The following is a 19,569-nucleotide window of genomic DNA, read 5'->3' as shown; positions in this document are numbered from 1 at the left end:
CTCACAATGGATTTCAATGAATAAATCTTTTTTTTTTTTTTTTTCTTCATTTGCCGGCTACTAATATTGATACCGTAAGTTTCAATAAGATTTATGAAGCATGTCATCAGATGAAAAGTCGTGAAACGTACAACAGGATCATGCGGTAGTCAATGTCTCCGTTAGCACAGTTTTGGTAATCGTTTGGTCTTGAATTGTAGTCGTTTATAATTTTCGTCTCTAATATATATATATATATAAACGTACATATCACGTTAAAGGAATTAGTAACAGATGTATCTTCCACAAAATAATTTTACTATTTAATAATACGACTCTTAAATAATAAGTTTCCGGCTGGAAAATACAGATATGTTGCGTCGAGTTTCCCGCAAAACTCCTTATATAAGGCGAAAAAAAAAAGATGAGATCTAGCGTTCGAAACAAAAATTAATGGTCCCCCGAACATCAATAATCACGCTTTTAGTAATCGGAGCTTTATCGGTGGACGACTGAATCGTTTAGCTCCGGATATGGTAATGCTATTGATTTAACAGACATTAGACGATGGTCAAAGAAAGCATGCCGCTATTTACGAAAACAACGTCCTGTAATTTATTTACAGTTTGTGAGAGCCGGTGGACCTTGAGGCAACACCAAGGATCATGAACATCAACCATCAGTACATAGACGATCGGATAGGCAGCGATTTCTCTACCAACTTCCTATGTGTTTTTTTTTTTGAATATCTACGCAGGTAATTATATAACGCGCGGGTCTATGGAAACAAAACAGACGACAGAACGGATGGGAAACGGAGAGTGAGAAAGAAAGAGACTTATCTCTGTTTGACGCTACAGGAGAGGTTTGTGCCGAGAGCAAACGCTGGCGAGCGAGTGTTCGATCCATTTTTCACGCTTAAGCACTTCGCTCACCGCAGTCTTACCTGCTATCATTTAGAGGCTAACGAAAGATTAGAGAAGCAGAGTACAAAAGACGAGAAGGCGTGTGAAACGGAAAGAAGGAAACCGGGGAATGTTAGTGTCATTGTGGACAAGGCTTTTTGCGAGCTCCTATCGGCCCTCTTTTGCTTATGGGGTCCCACCACACCCCACCCCAGCTCAGCTCACCTCACCCAATTGGAAATGTATGCTTGTATCAAATGTCTGTTATATATAGTTGTAGTAGTTACTTATAAAAATGGCAGAAACACTGGCTGTCCGCAGGGCGCGTGATCAGCATGAGAAACATAGTGGAGCCACGGACATGATGTTTGTTGGTTTCTTTTTGCGTTACGGATACTCGCTGCGGATGTCAGTATCCAAATGACTTCGATAGTACGATAATTTTATACAGGGAAGAAGGCTTGAGAAACAGATAAAGAGAAGCGCCATTCATTACAGGCAATTTCGACCTTCTTAATAGATACATAAGGTGTTAGCAGTATCCTTATAAACGCTTTAAAGTAAAGTCGTATGTAATGCTATAACACCGCAGATAATTGCGGTGGACCCCAAGTCGATACAAAGTGTTTGTTTAAATCGGTCCTCTATCATTGCGGCATAGAATAAAATATAACACTATGTCAGTGTTATTATGACTGTGGCTTTAAACTCTATCGGATTGAACTATTTCAAACCAGAAGGATAGCAGATTATGTCCTGTAATTGTTTAATTAAAGGAGATGAAGACATGTTCGCGCACTAAGCACCTTGCTACATAACAATTTCCAGGCTACCACGATTGCCGCCGATCCTACAACCGCATAGGCAATGGACCGTCGTTCAGAGAAAAATTCCTGTCGAAGACCTCGCAGACATCACTGAAGGATTACGTTAATCATAATTATACCAGTTAATTAGATCGACTTCGATGTTTTTTGAATATTTATTATGTGTTTATTTATTATTTCAGCTCTAATTAGCTAGATGTTCTGACTATGATTTCTTTGAGTCGTATTAATTTATTCAAATATGAATTATTGTTCTAATGGTGAAGTTAAATCGCAGGGGTAGAGGTATTGCTATACGAGGCCACATATGAACGGCACACATCTTCACCAATGACACAATTGAAAAATATCCTCAGCCATTGAAATTTTTCTTTGATTAAAATTCTAGCTTAGAAAAATCCACTTTTAAGGCAGCAAAGACTATTCAGGGGTTCGACAAAACACCAACCAGAAATACCTTTTTCTATTAAAGAACGCGTCATTTTAGGTAATTTATTATATCAAGGTCAATTATAGATCAATTATATCTGCATATCATAGCAAAACGGTACAGGAAAGGCAGGAACAACATTACAATGGATGGGGCTCAAAATAAACAGCATCTTTATGTATAACACTAAACTGGCATGACGCATAGACAAACTACTATCGATGCCGATACTATAAATGGTTATCTACAGACGGCACTTTTTTCTATTTTTAATAGAGCAGCCGTCGTTTCCTTGATAGCCCCAATGGTGTCTTTCGTTAAACAATTACTATATATTAATAGTCTTAAGATATATTTTCCCGTAAGACTGTTTCCCCTATTTAAGGTTTAAATGTTTACTTCTTTGGGCCATCTGATAGCTAGTCGACATTTTCTTCCGTCTGTTTACGCGTGCATTCATCGTTCAGGCACAGGCTACAGACTAGAGAGTTGCTAGTAGACTCATGCTTCATAAGACCAGCCTCGACAATAGGCAAAGAGTACCTAGGAGCTACCAGAGACTGGAGTTGTCTGGTATTATCGGAAAAGCGGGCTTTCTTTTGAAAGAATAACAAATGGGCCTACGATGACCTACTCGCTCGCGAAGCCAACCGCTAGAAAGAACGTTTGCAAGCGCGCTTGCTGTTGGACGCACATAATACTAAGATACATTTACAAGAATAGACCAACGCTATAGCCTGAATGCCCGGCTACAGACCGACTAGAGAGTTTGCCACCGAAAAAGAAACCGAGCGGCTGTGCCGTGACTCCCTGCCATTACCGAGATCTTGTTCAAAAACCTAACCGGTAGACAGAGCAATCATTAGTACAGTGTGGCATATAGCCAAAGAAAACGCAACGCATGAGTCCACTTATGGACGTCTGTTTTTAGGCTGCCGGAACTGCCGGGGCCCAATGGAGAAAAAAGAAAGCGGTAATAGAAAAGTGTAGGGGATCGGAAGGTAAATGAGGAGGAGATGGTTGCCTAGATTTCGTTTTAGGAAGAAGGGGCAAGTATAGAGCATTCTACTGAAACAGGCCTTAAGAGGCCAAAGGCACAAAGTCGGACCCAGCGAGCGATGAACTCTTTGCCTTATTAGGAGCAAGAACGACGCACTTCCGACACAGCCACACTCTAAGAGGAAGTCGATTAATAATCGCTAGAGCGTGAAAATGCCGAATAAGGATGTTAAGTGTTTCCGAGCCCGAGAAATTCTTTATAGAGAACCAATAGCAATAAAAATTGTTGGTAATATTTGTCTCGACAGTCTCATCGGTTCGTAAGTTAAGTAGATTAGTGTATTTAACGCTGACTTGATTGTTTTTTTTTACCTAGTAAAAATACGAACGAGAAACGATGGTAAGTAATTTTAACTAACAGTTTAACACAAATGCCTATAATACCACTTCATTCATACGAAGTATATTTTAAATTTACTCATAGCTGAAACAATTGTGTTCTCTGCATACGGAAGCAGATGTCAAAGCGACCTCTAAGCAGCTAATCTGAAAGAAATGAATAGCCCGAACCTCCAGAATACAGATCGAAGAAAAGTAAAGCACCTTAAGTAAGTCTTTACTGGCCGTTTAATTTAAGCAATAATGATATAGTTTCTCTAATTCTAATAGCGAGGATCTGAGATTTTCACACGTGTACCGCATAGTCTCGTCCCGTTCCGTCAAAGGCAGTGTGTCATTGGGAGAAATATGATTGATGGGGATGATGGTTTTCCCACAGGATGGGGTGATACTAAACTCCTATCGCTTTATGGATAAATTAATAATACGGTGTCGCTATGCCAGTTTAACCTGGTGCCACTCAAATGGCGTTTGACTTTGTCCTTTTGTTGTCTGTGGCTTTTACGGTATAGGCCTCTCAAAGATTTCATCTGACTGCTGCATCGTTCAGGCACTTCAAGGAGCGATTATAATCTCTTCAGCATCCATTCTCCCTTTTTAAATCACTCCGCTCAAACATTAGAGAAACACCAGATACGAGAAAAGTGAACATATTCAGGACTATACATAAGTCTCATTCTAACTAATAATAACTCATAAATTCATCACGGTATGGATTACATGTCTGGATATTCAGGGTAAGCTATGCGTAACCGAGAAAAGGTTTCCTTACTCGCGTTCCCCAGTCTCCTTTCTATCCTTGTTTTGTCTACTGCACAACGAATTGCCTTTGTTTTCTTTCGAACAGAATTTTTTTTTTTCTGTACAGCTGTTGAAAAGGCCGACCCATGTTTTTGAACAGTGTAAATATAGTATTTATATTGTTTAAAAACATGACAAGAGTTTTTGCTATATATATATATATATATATATATATATGTATATCACGGTACGGAATAGGCACATATGCACAGCGCTCCTTTTAACAAAAGCACTAATAAGATCTTAGCTGCTACATCAAGTGCATTTAGCACGCCTCGTTCGTTTCCAGGCAACGCTGCTGTCGCTGAGCCAGGCATGCTGGTCTCCTAGCTGCGAACTCTAGTCAACTGTTACCCGCTTCCCATAGGAAATGCAACATTAGTAGCAAAGCAGGCTATTTCGAATAGTTTTGCTCCGATCTACAACGACTATATGTATGGGTGTGTATTAAACATCTAGATGTTGTCTCATTCCTAAATCGCGATGCTAGGTCGCGTAGAGAGCAATGGCTTCCTTGCAGTACCGTTGAAGCTACATCAGGATTCAAAGTCGACGGTGATCAATGAGTCATTCGTGCTTCTATGGCCCACCTCTGCCACGATCGTTCACAGAGTCGTGCTTCTCATGGTAGTCGCACGCTTCGTAGTAGTCAGCCCTCTCGTGCTACCTCTGCGCCTGTTCTGCTAAGGCGGCTACAAGCAAATCGCAGACCAGAGGAGCGTCGTGGACTCCAGGCACTGCCCACGTGAGGGCGCTGCTTGGGAACGCTTGTTCTTTGCGAGCCATCTAACGCGCCCATCAGTTTTGCTATTGCTTAGTTTTTGCTGGTTGGAAAGCGCTTGAGACAAGTAACCTTGCCACGAAACGTATCGGGGCTAAGCAGGCAGTTTCCTTCATGTCTGGGCTTCCTCCGTTTGAAGAGAAGCAGACGAAGCCCAATGAAAAGGAATTGATGGCCACAACGCGGTACAGGCTAACGCAACAGGCGGCACTAGCTGCCGCTAGTAACTGAACCAGAGGGTTGATCGTCTTGGTCTCCAAGGGCGCAGGGTCATCTCGGACACAGGGAACTGGCAGGAAGCATAAGGGACGCTAGTTCGTTTAAGACAAGAAGAAGACGAAAACACTCTCCCAGTCTCTGTTTGATAATAATAATAATATCAGTTAGGATAGGGTATTAAAGAAACGACTAGCATTGAACTACTCTATGATGTCGTGCTATACCCAGCTAACACTTGGTACGGCATCCCATTGTATGGCTACGACAGACGCAGACGAGCTGAAAAGAGAAACTGTGCAGATGCTGTTAGCCTAGATTGTTAGCTTATTTATGGGCACTATAGGGTAAGACGGAAGTCGAACGAGAAAGATATTCATGGAAAGACAAACGGATGCATCGAATTCATTTTATCGATACCAAGGGATACATCTTTGCTCTCTCCCCTTCCCAGAGAACATTCGCGAAAGCAACTAAAGGTGAAGGGTCCTGCCGGTTGCATGTCAGCCCAATCCAATGGATCTCTTATATGTTTTATTTAACTACAACTGCATCTCTTGACAAATTAAGACTGCGCAAATGGGGAGGACGAGGCATGGTTGGAGAGTTTAAGCGGGCTTATGCCAAGATGGAGGGGAAAGAGGACACCAGATTGACTTGTTGTTAACTGAATGATTAACGATCACGACGACAAACCGCAGTTTGCTTGTTTATAACAGAGTAGCGTAGGTGGTGCTTCATTTCAAAGGGTGCTTCATTTTCTAATGACTCTTTAATAGGTTCCATAGGTTTTATATGCTACAAGTCTAAAATAAGGTAGCTATAAGGTCTTTGTACACATGCCTATATACTTTCAAAGTAAAGTTTAGGATTAAACGAATTACATTGAAGTACTGGTACATAGCATATTTTTTTAATGTCAAGGAAAATATTTTTCACGCGCCGTCCAGCATCTTTAGCCAAGAACCACACAATCAAAATATTAGAGCCCATCAACCTCGTCGCTCCTAAGTTATCATATCATATATTTTAGATATATATATATATACTGTTGTTGTGAGTTTTATAGCACAATGACGAAATTTTGATTGGAAGCGGCTATTAATAAGTATGGCGTGCAGTCGCGCTTGAAACCACGAAGGGAACTTACGAGTATCTTTGCTGTAATATTAACGTGAAAACTTACACACACAGGCTTAGCACCAGCAGTGGACGACGAAGTATCGCATGATCAGTTAATTTTAGACGGAGTTGCACCAGCGCATCTGTAGTTTCGTCTTTACGCTTCTAGCCGACGCAAGGCTTCTTTACGTAAGCCTCACTGAAGACTAAAGTGATGAAAACAAAGGAGTTGTGGGCGAAAACAGTCGCGAACAAAAATAATACTTCGCTTTTATAATAGGTCGTCTATCTCTCTGCAACGCCATTTCGGCAGTATTTCTATGTGAAATGTTCATGATGTCCGTGGAAGAGCAGGGCTACAAGGCAGAGTAAGGCTGAAAGCGGGTTGCCGCTTGGCCCACTTTAACGAGCACAGCTTCTTTCAGGAGTTCCTTGTTAAGTGTCCGAAAATAGAAACAACTTTGTGCACCGATGCTCTGCTTTTCAGTTGGGTGCTTTCCATACATCTATGGGGCTAATAGTACCCATACTAGTGGTGCGCTTAGATCGACTGCGAAAGTAAGAGGGAGAAGATATTGAAAAAAAGGTTTTTTAGTGCAAACATCGTGTCACGCAAAAAACAGCTCCATTTGCCCATTATATCGCATTTGAACACAAAAGAAGGACAGATTGTTTTCCTTGGATTTCTACTCCGTAATAGCACTCCTTTAATGAAAGAATATAGAACTGAAGTACCTGTATTGTTTCCTAGCTGTACAAAACTAGATCTTCCTTTAAAATGTTTCTGGTCTTCAGCGATTTCCGACACCCTCAACACATACTTTTAGGTGAAGGCTTTTATTCTCTTCTCCCCTTCTACTGGAAAGGTGAATGCAAAGTTGTAAGCGATTCCTCCGTGAGATCTTCGCCTTTTCATTTTCTTGGAGCTACACATAAAACCAGCGTTATAGTTGATTTTATGTGTAGCTCCTCCTCCAAGATGTATGTATTCAATAATTAGAAAGTTTAACGCATATTTAGGTAAATATGTAGTATAAGGGTACTTGCTTCGTGGTGCGTTATTGTTTCATTATTTAAAGCTAAATAAATAATTTTGTAATATGGAAGGAAGCAATGATGAGCTTTCACCATATTTATCCGCAGCAATTACCAAGTGAAAGACGGTTTTCAATTGACAAGATGGCGGAAAACTCGTTGCTTGATTGTTCCTCGAAAATACGTGCATCGTATGTCCAGTTCTCAGTCGGAAGAAGGTCGTCTAATCTTATACGAGGGTCCCACTGAATTTGATTGCCAGCTCTTCCTGTGCATGAACGCTTTTGAACTCATAGTTAGTCGGGGATAGGAAAGGGCATCACTGTGTTTTTGCCTCCCGTCGAATCCTCCAGTCTGTTTGAAAGGCAGCTCTTAATGGGAGTTTGGCCCTTTGGAGATCCACTGAAAGTTAGTACGTGGGATTTCTTTCGTTTCACCGAGTCAAAATTCTGCGTCACCCCACTAGTTCGCCGAGCGGCAACGGCTCACATGCCCGCCGAGACAGCTATCCGTCCCATACATCACTCAGGCCACAACGTTTTCATCTTATTCGAAAAGCGGCACATTTTCCTTTTAGAGAAGGGTAGCGAACCGAAGAAACATTGCTGGGAAATTTGATTAAATCTATCCAGTGTAGTCCGTGGCTGGTCATGATCGGCAGTGAAACCAGGAACTCAGCAAGCACACACAGCGTAATGTAACAGCAGCAGTCACAAACGAGGGTCGATTACCACCATCAACTCCGATGAAAGGATGGGATGCTACAGGGACAAGCGATTCTCGTTTAGGGAAAGCAAATGACTTCTCTTCAGACACCCGTACTTTTGTTATCAATACTCAGCTCAAAGATATATCAGTCCACAAAATGCTATTTTCCGTGGCCTCTTGTACCTATCAAAATAGCGCCAATCACATATTTGATGTTATGCCAATGAGTCCTAAAGCATACTCTCACAAAATGTCTTGCAATAAGCCCGCTCCAACTCTGTTCGATCGAAGTTCAAAGTTGAGCATCTGCTATAGTCTAAAACTGTCATAATTTTGGATGCCATAAGTTGGGGGACGAGTCCAGCATCTTGCACCGTACTGACAACCTAGCGAAATGGCCATCGTCATGGCTGCCATCCCTTTGGCCTCGACTCAGATGAAACCACGTGAGCTTTTTTGAAACGAACAGTGGTAGTTGGATTAAACTAAGTTCCTGCTTCTCATCTCTCTAAAAGCTTTAATAGATCGCTTCAAAGAGATGCACTTCAGTGCGAGAGCCAACGAGACCATTGTGGACGGGAAATACAAACAAAGTGAGCACATTGTGCAAAAGAAAAGTGGCAGTGATCCAATCCGCAGACGATGAGGGACATTGCGTACAAGCGTTTTAGCTTTCTTTTCGTCCCCGCTCCTTTTACTTTTTCGCTCTATTTAGTGAGGTCTATTCTTTGACTTTTTCGCTTTGGACGGACAAACTGAAAAGCCGTTGTTTAAACAAGGCACACTTGAGCCTAAACGTAAGCTTCACAAGTGGTAGCGGCGGAAGCACGGTTGGGTGCCTTAAAAGACGATGATTCCTTCGTTTTGTTAGCAGTAAAGGTGTGAAAAAATAGCTGCAAGACAAAATGAGACGGAACTCAGGAACGACGAGGACGTCATATGAGAACGTACGGCAACACCAATAACAACGGAAGAAAGCAGTAGGGCTAAGGAGGCTCTGCATAGGTATGCTCGTATTTTTAAGGTCCATATATGAGCAGGTATCGTCTTTGATCTACTCGTCCGTTTATACACTATTTGTTTGGACAAGCAGCTCTTAGCATGAACGGAAGCAATGCGCGCAAAGTTGTTCTTTGGCATGCGCGCCAACATAGAAAAAAGCCTGTTGAAAATTTAGTGGTAGACAACAGCGAACTATACTGAAAAAAATAGAAGTAAATTAAGATGCAGTCATTGATCACAGCGTGGTGATACAACAAAGCTGACTGCAATTAAACCTTCTACTGACGCATTTGGGTTAGCTTTGTACTACCATCGCAAGACTAGATTCTCCTAAAAGACAAAGGGTTAGGGACTAATTAAAAGATTTTAGAAGGTACCCTAGAAGCGATAAATCTATGAAACAATAGCGAGTATTATGAAAAATACTATAGCTTAGATATAATGAATTAATGCTCGCCTGATATGCTTCCCGAAGACTGAAGATAGACTAGCACAATATAGGAGCTATAAGAACAAGTTAATATATCCTATTTTCTTTATAGACCTGGGTTCTTGCACATGCTGCGGAGCGCCAATAACCTTTAAGAGCTTCCTGCTGAAAAAAACAGGTGAGATTGAAGCGATGTTTCCTAATTTTACTCTAATAACAAAAAAAAGCCTTTGAATACCACTTGAGAGTTTTAGGAAACGCCTTGTTAACACAATCTGTTTTGACCTAACGCCGCTTGTGGAATCTGACTGTTTTGTTGTCAGGAGCAGGGTGAGCATGTTCAGCTCCTCAAGCAGGCTTGCTTATAGGGGTAAATGAAAGCTAAACATGGATCAAGTGAATACCGCCTTGCATTAACGGTTCAAAGGATAGCCAAGAAGATGTACATTCTGCCCTGCTCCAGATACTTGCATACTGTCCGAATGAATGCATTATTCATTGAACGAGGCAAAACGCAAGCGGGTCCAACAAAAGGGTCCATAGGAATTATTATTATCCTTGAACGGCTGTTGTAGACAGTGGCAACTTCCTACGCTTGCTAGGTCCTATGTACCCGATTCATTTCATCTCATGCTCATCTCCTCTTTTCCCCTCCCGCTATAGCACGGCATCCCCTGCTCTTGCTCTAGTCTGTACATGTACATGGTTCAAAAGTCCTGTAGCTTACTTTCTCTTCGCATTCTCTGTTCTTTTTATACTTCCTTGACTATGAAGTACAGCTATGAGCAGAAAGGCAGAATTGTTAGAGCGGTCCCTATGCCTGTGTATTATTTCCTGTTAAAGACCTCCGGCTGATCGACACGCCATCGTGTCGATTATGAAAAGCTTCTCATCCTTTCTACCTCTCCACATCTCATTTCCCCTAGCACATCTCCGCAACCGAGTGAAGGAGCAATAACTGTTGGTTTTCCTCAGCTAGCTGTTTGTGAATGACCCCGGCGATACTGATGCGTGTTTGCGCGTATATTACGAGCTCGTCGAGGCAAGCGCGGTCATAGTAGGATTGTCTGTTGCCCTCGGACTCTGCGAACTAGTCAGAGTATACTAAGAGTGGCTACTGCGGTTGTTACCAAGATGCTCAATGTAGATGCCTCGGGCGCTTGGGGTGCTGTCGAACTGGTACTGAACTGACTGACTAACTGTCAGCTCCAGGACTAGTTCACGCGACGGGGGGAAGAGGTGTGTGTCTGTGTTGACTCATCCTTACGAGTCGGTGCCTGCCACCTACTTTTCCCTTTTCGCCAACCTCTAGGAGCTTTCATTTCAGTTCCATTGATACCCTCCCCCTCCCCCTTTCGTCGCTATTCTAGTGTCGCAGCTTCATTTCTCCAGCGTAGTCTTAATGCCCCTGACTTTTCTTTCTCGCAGAGATTCTTTGGCTTACTTAGTCAGCCACTATGTTTCTGTAGGGTACAGATAGAGAACGCAAGTCGTGCCACGGTTCCCCCTCTGCCATGTGAAGATGTTGGGATCTTGTTATGGAGTCGACATTGAAGGATTTGTTGAAATCGGCTGCTGGCTACGAAAGGACGAGGGCCTGACTCGAGTATATGTTCCTATGATGAGCAGGACTAAACCTAACTGCATACGCTGTCCTTCTGACATCACCTGCAACAAACCGAAGGTAGCCGACCTGTTTGAAGGTGCCACCTTACACGCTAATTAGACGTACGTTGACAACCTTGATGGATGCTTAACTGTCGGAATCTCAGAGCGACCGCATACAGCTCTACTAGTCAGAGCTTTGTAGGTCGCCGATATGGAAAGCACACGAAAATGTAATGAGCAACCACTGGCTAACAGCTGGCTGCCTCCTAACTGAACAGGAAAGTTTTGAAAAATACAGGCCAACACAGAACTATGTTTATATCCAATAAAGGTCAACTTTGAGACAAACGCTACACCCCTCCTACATCGTACATTCAGAATACGTACCTCATATTCTCTTCACTCTACCCTAAAAGCAAAACATCATAAATCAGTTATTAATATGATTACCAGGATGAGAAAATAGCCTTGGCCTTGTTGTTCCTGGCACAATTTTGATACTAGTACGTATAATACTACATTGTTATTTCCTAGCATTTATTAATGCAAGCATTTTTCGCGGGGCGTCTTCGTTTAATGTACCTTTTCGTATATCAGTGGGTATCTATGCATGAGCGTGTATCTGTATTGGCATTACTTGTCTATAACTGCATCTATAGTTGTCGTTATTGTTCAAACTAGTATAGATGGATATAATTTACCACCAGGTACCCCTATTATCAATCAATCGGTGGCTCCGGTTGGCCTGAGTGAAAGGCACATTCACTGCACGGTCACGGTCGGTATTGCACCACCCCGTGACCCTGCGGTACAATTCCGACACCGAAAACGATAAGCTCAATTTTCGACGGCCCACACGAAGCTGGTACTTGTTCTTCCGAATTCTAGTCTCAGCCGACGCGCGCGTTTGACCTCTCATTGACCTTTGGGGAAGCGATCTTTTGTTAGGTCGTCCACAGAAGAGTACGGGGATGAATAGCGGACGCGAGCGTATTCGCTGTAAATTTTATCGAGTGAACGCACAAATCCGTGCGAAACAGGATTTATTATTTACCTGTCAAATAATAGCTCTTTTAGCGTGCGTAGTACTCATCCGATACGGGAAAAAGTTCAACTATATTTATCGCTCACTAACTACGACGATTTGCTACAGTAGCCGTTTAAGCAGACGATCTGTTCTTCAGAGGTACATATAATTAGCAACAAGATAAACCTGTTAAGTTTAGGGTGATCGTTTTGCCAGCTGATGTTGACAGAGCGAATGTATAGAAGATTCTAGAATCTCTCTCAACATTCAGAGAAATCATTATCGGAACCTTGAAAAGGTATCATCAAAGAGTTCAGGGCTGATGTTAGAAATACCTGTGCCATTTTTTCAACGAATACATGAACCATCTTCTGTTTGTTATCATCTTCCTTGTTTGTTTTACGCTATATTTATTGGCTAATTAACACATATAGCACGTGTTAGATGAAATTCGGACACCAAGTGATGCCAGTGGATCTGTGTATGTTTACGTTGACGATGGTTCGCGTGCGGTACACATATATATACATATATATGTATATATTATCGCCATCGCCGGGCCAGTGTCTTGTCAGTCAATTCACACTGAAGAAGCATTCCTTGATTTAATGGGTAGACACATACACTCAAACAGAAAATGACCTAAAAATGTTTCCTAAATTTCTGACATTTCTTTTTTAGTTGATTTTCCTACGTTCCTTATATTTTTCATTTGGAACCACAATGAGGGCCGTCTCCAGCACAGGCCTATGCAGGTCCATTCAAACAGAGGTCACACGTGGAGCTAATATCGGCATATTTGAATGAGGTGTGTACAGACGTTTCTTTTTTTCATCCAAACTCGACCATCTATCGAAAAATTTCATGAATATTCGTCTGATTTCTAGACGTCGGCTTGCTACTGTGTATGGACATTAAATAAATAGATAAAGCTGGTTGTTTTGATTAAAATACAAATAGATGTGTGTCAAGCAAACATAATAATAATTTATTAACCATTAAATATATATTGGTCACATGTAAATGTAAATAATTTGATACATCAGTTCCGAAAAAAAGACGAAAACAAGGAGAGCGAAAGGGACGCGTTAATCACACCTGTGATCTTCATAGAACCCGGAGAAACGAACCGGTGGTTGGGCAAAAATCATCGTTTTTTTTTTATCTTTGAAGAAGTAAAGATCCTGTCTCAAGCAATCACGTCTGATGATTTCACGTTTTCTTGCTTTACAGTACTTCAGCTACTAAAAATAGATGTGTCATTGAGTTTTTTGACGGTTTACCTTTCGTATCTGTAAATTCGACTAGTTTTTATGCTGGAATAAACGTTTCTTAAAAATGCTACATTCTAAAGCTTAGCTAGGGAATTTACAAAAACTCTACGATCTTGTTGAAGCGTTGCTGTTTCTAAGAGCACGCAAGAACTAAGCCAAAAAGCAATATTTAATCTGACGGCTGAATATAGTAAAAAGTGCCAAGGGATGATCAGAACAGCAGGGTAGCTTACGAGCCGCATAGTCACAGAAGGCCATAAAAAAGATCCTGAAACTCTCAGCCAGAAGGCTTCAATATATATATATATATTTTTTTTTTGTTTTTTTTTTGCGGCTAGAATAATTAAAATATGTCCGTGACTAATATGCGTTTGAATAATGTTTCACATTATTATTCTGTCTTATTATTTAGCTCTCTAATGGTATACCCATAGCACTATCTTTCGTTCGTTTGTTTACTGCTTGATTCCTCTGTAACCGTCAATGGTCAAAACGACTATGCAACTTCACAGTACTCACTATTAGTGAAGATTTTTGCTATGATTTTTTCATTAAATAAATGAAAGCTGTCACATTTACAATTTATTTATATTGAACCGATCTTCGTGATGCCATGTCCGATGTTTAGTATATGGGAGACGATGTATCAGGATATATCTGAGTTGTTCTCTAATCATTAACCTCAATGTGTAGACACGATGCCCTCATCATATCGAGTCACCGCTGCCGGTTTACGTGCGGCGCATGTGCACAGACTAAAATGTCAACCCATGACATATGCGGCCGTTATGAGGGGCTGGTTGACATTCATTGCTCTTTCTATCATCGATATCACCGAAGTTGAAGTTCCATCAGCTGTTTGACAAAACGGTTGTGTAAAATGAAAAAATTGTAAGTTAACCACGTGTCTACTTCTATTTTCTGTGGGTGTCAGAGAAGATCATTCCGTTAGGCGTCCATTGTGGTGAATTCTAACTGCTGAAAATTAAAGATATAGCGAGTAAATCGGTTGTGCTGATCTGATACTAAATATAGAAATAATAGATTTTTTTTTCGATCTTCTGCTTTATTGAATTTCGATATAATTCTCCTGTGTATTTCGACGATTTTATGTAAGGGCTCGTAGGTGCAGACGTAATCGGCCGTGGAATACACTCCTAGGTTGTGTTACCTGTTAAGTGTCAGCAAGGCAAGGCAAGGCTATTATCTAAGGTTCAATAGATTTAGAAATGTCCAAAAACGTTGGGTTAAAATTTCTGCGTTACAGAATCGTTCCGCCTACTGCTTGGGAACTCATGCAGATGGAATATGAGTTCAACCAAAACGCAGATTTGGCAATGGCTACCGATGATTATTCCAGAAGTGATAGCTATTCCACAAATCTAGTAAGTAAGACAATGCTGTAACGTCTACTCTTCATATTATAGTTATTACAACCACGGACAATTGCCTTATTTACACCATTATTTGCATTATGAATACTTGTGGTTATCCGGTCCCTATTATCTATCGTCTAGTTAATAATTTATATACGAGGGGTATCGTAGTGAAACATCTGAGTCAGGCCAACAGAGCAACGGAGCTAGTGAAATTACTAAAACAATATAATCTAAAACAGGCTGTGTACTAACGTGATTTAAAACTTCCAGTTCAAAACTTATGTTGAAGTTGTAAAAAGTCGTAGGACAGCGCGGGTCATGCGCAGCACGAGGTGGTTAACAAGTCAATAAATATTTATAAGTACGAGCATGCAAACGTCGTACATTACGACACAGATCAACGGGCGACAGCCACGTATTCTCGACATTAAAAATTTAAATAACAATAAAAAAAATTGTCTTCATCCTACTGCACTAACCTTCAAAGAAATCGTTCCTCATTGTCGTTCCTTACAATTTTACTTTTGATATTAATATTTTTCGAACGATGCGAAATACTACAGAGCCAATAAAATACAAGCATAGACGGTCGCTGACGCAACGTTACGGATGTCAATTTTTGAAACTTTGAAAGGAACACAGTAAAAAGAATTTTCACGAAAAAAAAATAACATCTTCACTTCTCTATGGTTAGGCTTTGTGTTGTTTATCTTTGTATTCGAATATTTACTCATCTTCATTCAAATTTGTTATTGCGGTTCGCTTGCCGTAACATTTGTCCGTCGTTTAATTGTATCGTTAAACAGGATGCTGAACGCACAGTTTTCGAGCCCCTATTCGAAACTTGACATCTAGTATCGTGCTTAGCTTTTTTTTTAAATTCTCTCGTTAAAAATTTCTTGCCCAATGTCTTCTTTAAATTTTGCTCGAACTAACTATCATTGATCGCGTTTCGTTTCCTCGCACTCCAACTTTGTAGACGACGCGAATTTCATCAGGCATCACCGAACTTCAACCAAGCGTCTTCACTTCACGCAGACTGTAGGTTATTACACTTCACTTATCGTTTCGATACTTCAGTGACGTTTTAAGGTTTACGCCTAATCTTTCAGCTCGACAAGTTAGTGCCTAAAAATAAATATTTTACGTTTTACGTCGCCAAGCATGAAACGATGTGTGTATACGCCTGATTCGAGCCTAGATCAATCACCACGCATCTCTAAGATTAGCAGGAAGACACGTTACCAACTAACCTCGAAAGAGGATAGCTTAATGTGTGTCGTTCTATTCCCAACGCCGTTGATCCTTCGCAAAGTAGAAAGATGGTCGACAACCAGCCGCTTTCATCGATCTCCCTTTGCGTTTGCTACGGCCAGTGGCAACAGTCACCATAAATATACTACCGATTGTTCACTTGGGCCTGGCATTTGCCTGCTTCTGAGCGGCTAGTCAGCGCTTCTTCCCTGAGACATAGTCCTGATCCTACTAACGATACCAATAGCGGTAGGACAAGAAGAAGAAGAAGAAGAGCAAAAACGTTCCCTAAAATAAATGTACCACCAGCATACAATGGCTGATCGTGCTATAAAGCTTTTCGCCAGAAAATATAGCGTACGTTGACGTTGTTGTTGCTGTTGTCGTCGCTGTGAACAAACCATTCAACCAGCGTTCGGCATCTTGTTTCAAGCGCAAGGAAGTAACTATATGCCAATGGATAGTAATTGACTCCCGCGCATGGCGTAGCAGGAATAGCAGTAGGTAGCATTCGTGACCACCGTTTCGATTTTAACACTAAATCAACGGCGGCCAGGAAACCGCGGTGATGCTACGGATGGCGTCAATGTTTATTGCCATGCCGCATCAAAAAAGGCCAATGATGATTTGATGCCGATCTGAGTTCCTCGGGCCTGAATAAATAGCAGGCAGTACCAACATGTGTGCTGTTCCTGGTAGGCACGGTAGAAGTGACGCTACATAGAAGGCGCTCCCTTAGGCAGCAATATGAAAAATCTACAGAATAATACTATTTATGCTGCTTGCAGCATAAATAAGGTCGAATGACATTAAAGTCATTATCACCAACATATACTCGACAATAATAACGGCAGCACCAATATTTATACGCCTATATAAATATTATATCAAATTCGGGCCGATAGATTTGAATAAAGTTACACTAAATTAGCTATCGGGATTTAAAATTTTCTTCGTACTTATTAAAGACGTCCCGTGAGCGATGATGTTCACAGAGACGTGACAACTATTTTTTTGTTTCCAACGGCTTTTCTATAGTATCGAAGCACCTGATGACAGCGCTCTCTGGTCACCGCAATGCCGGAATGAAAAAGGCAACCGATCAAGCGAGGCTACCCAAGATACAATTCGTGTTGAAAATTTGCCTTCGAACGAGGTGAAGATAAGCGTGAAGATTTTGGAAGGTCGAAAACACCCAAGCGCATCTTTGCTATCTAGAATTATTTGTTCACTCCGACGTTCATGCACTCAAATATTGGTAAGTGAGACATAAGTAAGTATGAAACATGCATGAGCCTCTTTTTTTACTCTTATCACACTACTACAAAATGTAGAATGTCGCAGGTTTTCGTCCCATTAATGGTGCAATTAAATGTGTGCCCATTAGATACCCGTGAAATGGTACAGACCGGTTGAAGACCGGGCGTAGGCACATTGCGTTGCCTGCTAAGGACCAGCTTTCTGAAGCAATGCTCCTATTGGATGGGTAGGTGTATTGAACAATGTTGGGGTAGCTTAAGTATAATCTCGTTCGAGCTAACGTCCTTGAAGGTAACTTTACTGACTATGAACTTTTTTGTGAAATTCATGACACACTTGAGCTGGAGTCTAAACGCTGCTTTCAACTACAATTAAGTACACCTAGGAAAAGAAGACATTTTCTGTTAATTTTCCAAGAAAAGACACCAGAGATTTTTCAGTGTCAGCACTATATTTCAAGCAACCTGAATCGTAAAATAAGAACTATAGCTGTTACTACAGCATTTTTAGTTTTCGTTGAGGGTATCTCGACATATCCATGCGTTCGTTGTTTTCCTTGAGACCTGTAGGGTGCTCTTTGTGTTGAATGGGGACACATTTGTATAGCTTTTCCCCTTTCCCATTTCTGACGATTTCCCAATCGTCAATGGCTATGGGATGGGCTGGTCCTATTGCCACTCATGTCAGACTTATATTCAGATATTCTCTTTTATAATGGCCTAGACGTTCGGCTAAGCTATTATTTCTCAGACTGTAAGAGTGGCAGTGCAACAGCCAAATGCGAACAACGAATACCTGAGCATGGCCCCGCAAGAAAACAGCAAAAGGGCAGTTTGATCCCGCACCACTGCAAGTCCCGTACAGGCCTGTTTTTTTTTTTTTTTTTTTTTATATAAGATGAGCATCCTTGAAGAACGTCCGCATAAAAATGGCCAGAGATATTTTCGAAACCTATCATGTAAGCTTGAACCCGGGGGCGACTCGTAAGTTGGCCATTGCGCACTTTTAACAGGCAACAGGCCTGAGCTGCAAAAAACATCGTCTACTAAATATGCCATGTGACAGGTTCAAATAGTAAATTAAAATACTAATGGCGTAGTAGCAAAGGCAAGAATTGTCGTTTCCTATATCGATATGCCTCGAAACATTTGAAAACATACATTTTCATTTGAGCTATTTGTATCGTTCTTCATAGGATTTTCGTTGGTCGTAGTTTGTTTAGCTTCAAGCTGAAGTATGCGACTGATTACCTTGACTAGATCGTCAACTTTATAACCCACTGGATATTTTTAAATTGGCGCCCTTTTTAAAATAAGCCTTCCTTCGCTGCAAATGCCTTCATTAACACTTTATCGTCTGTTGCGTTGTCATACGGTGAGGATCAACATATAGTAGACGTATTTATCGTGTCAGTTAACGGTGACCTTATTATTTATCTACAAAAATAACGGGATGTGCTTCGTCCCAGACTATTTTTTTTACCTAAATAAAAACAACTGGCACTCTACACACTTACGGCACTTCCCGCTCACGAGCAAGGTTAGAAAGATGCCGAAAATAAAAACCAAAGTTCGTCTTGTGAAACAACCGATTTTATGTTTGTATTTAGCCGCTCGTTAATTTAGAATTCAAAGCAAGGATTTATGGGCTTATTAAATAATCACCCAATCGCTCGATTAAGAAAGCAAACTGGCAAAAAGTAAAAATACTTCTGAAATACTTATCGAACCTTTGTTAAAAAAAATGCAGCCCATTCCGACTTCAGTTAGTTATTGGCAAACATAAGGAACTAAACCAATCAAAAAACAAGCCAGACGGTTGAACGATCTCTTGTGTAACTACAACCAAAAATGGTGTAGTCCGAGATGTTAAAATGGAAATATTAGCTGCAAAGCGTTCTTTGACAATGTACAGTGGCAACCCCTTACGTAACTTGTTTCGTACATAGTAGCAGTACGGTGAACAAAGTAAATGAATATTCCCAGAAAGAAGCCACGTCATGAACCTGGATCAAGATGGGTCACGACTTTATTACCCCCATCGAGACCCTGCCAGCAGCTGGAACAATAACAATACACTCATCATCTTCACTATTCCATTTCTGCCAACCGCCTTCTAGAGTCTTCACCTATA

The 19,569-nt window shown here is 41.1% G+C and overlaps 1 protein-coding gene and 1 long non-coding RNA gene across 4 annotated transcripts; both read left to right on the top strand.

Moving 5' to 3' along the window:
• Window positions 1-607: 607 nt before the first annotated feature.
• On the top strand, window positions 608-1,899 carry LOC147754114 (uncharacterized). Its single transcript, XR_015318207.1, has 2 exons — window positions 608-1,126; window positions 1,713-1,899. It is a non-coding gene; the product is annotated as an uncharacterized LOC147754114 (long non-coding RNA).
• A 12,120-nt stretch (window positions 1,900-14,019) lies between these two features.
• Window positions 14,020-19,558, top strand: LOC111255149 (uncharacterized). Of its 3 annotated transcripts, XR_015318206.1 has the most exons (6): window positions 14,020-14,434; window positions 14,811-14,928; window positions 15,902-15,963; window positions 17,215-17,434; window positions 17,564-17,662; window positions 18,160-19,558. XR_015318206.1 is itself a non-coding variant. In XM_022816808.2 (5 exons), exons 1-5 carry the CDS (start codon window positions 14,424-14,426, stop codon window positions 17,603-17,605), a joined length of 453 nt encoding a protein of 150 aa, XP_022672543.1. In that variant the 5' UTR covers window positions 14,020-14,423; the 3' UTR covers window positions 17,606-19,558. The 3 variants fall into 3 exon arrangements, 2 of the variants coding, with proteins under 2 accessions (XP_022672543.1, XP_086832539.1); XM_022816808.2 differs by having other exon boundaries at window positions 17,564-19,558; XM_086976413.1 differs by lacking the exon at window positions 14,020-14,434 and adding an exon at window positions 14,441-14,543 and having other exon boundaries at window positions 17,564-19,558.
• The last annotated feature ends 11 nt before the right edge of the window (window positions 19,559-19,569 follow it).

The sequence above is a fragment of the Varroa destructor genome, unplaced genomic scaffold (assembly GCF_002443255.2).
Source record: "Varroa destructor unplaced genomic scaffold, Vdes_3.0 BEIS01000769.1, whole genome shotgun sequence".
Lineage (NCBI taxonomy): Eukaryota > Metazoa > Arthropoda > Arachnida > Mesostigmata > Varroidae > Varroa > Varroa destructor.
The sequence above is the reverse complement of the archived record's forward strand: the minus strand, read 5'-3'. Positions and strand labels throughout refer to the sequence as shown.

Bases quoted from the DNA above. Each gene is read 5' to 3' on its own strand.
- LOC111255149 (XM_022816808.2), top strand. The intron at 14,929-15,901 runs GTAAGTAAGACA...CCAACTTTGTAG, and splicing joins ATAGCTATTCCACAAATCTA to ACGACGCGAATTTCATCAGG. The intron at 17,435-17,563 runs GTAAGTGAGACA...TGTGCCCATTAG, and splicing joins GTTCATGCACTCAAATATTG to ATACCCGTGAAATGGTACAG.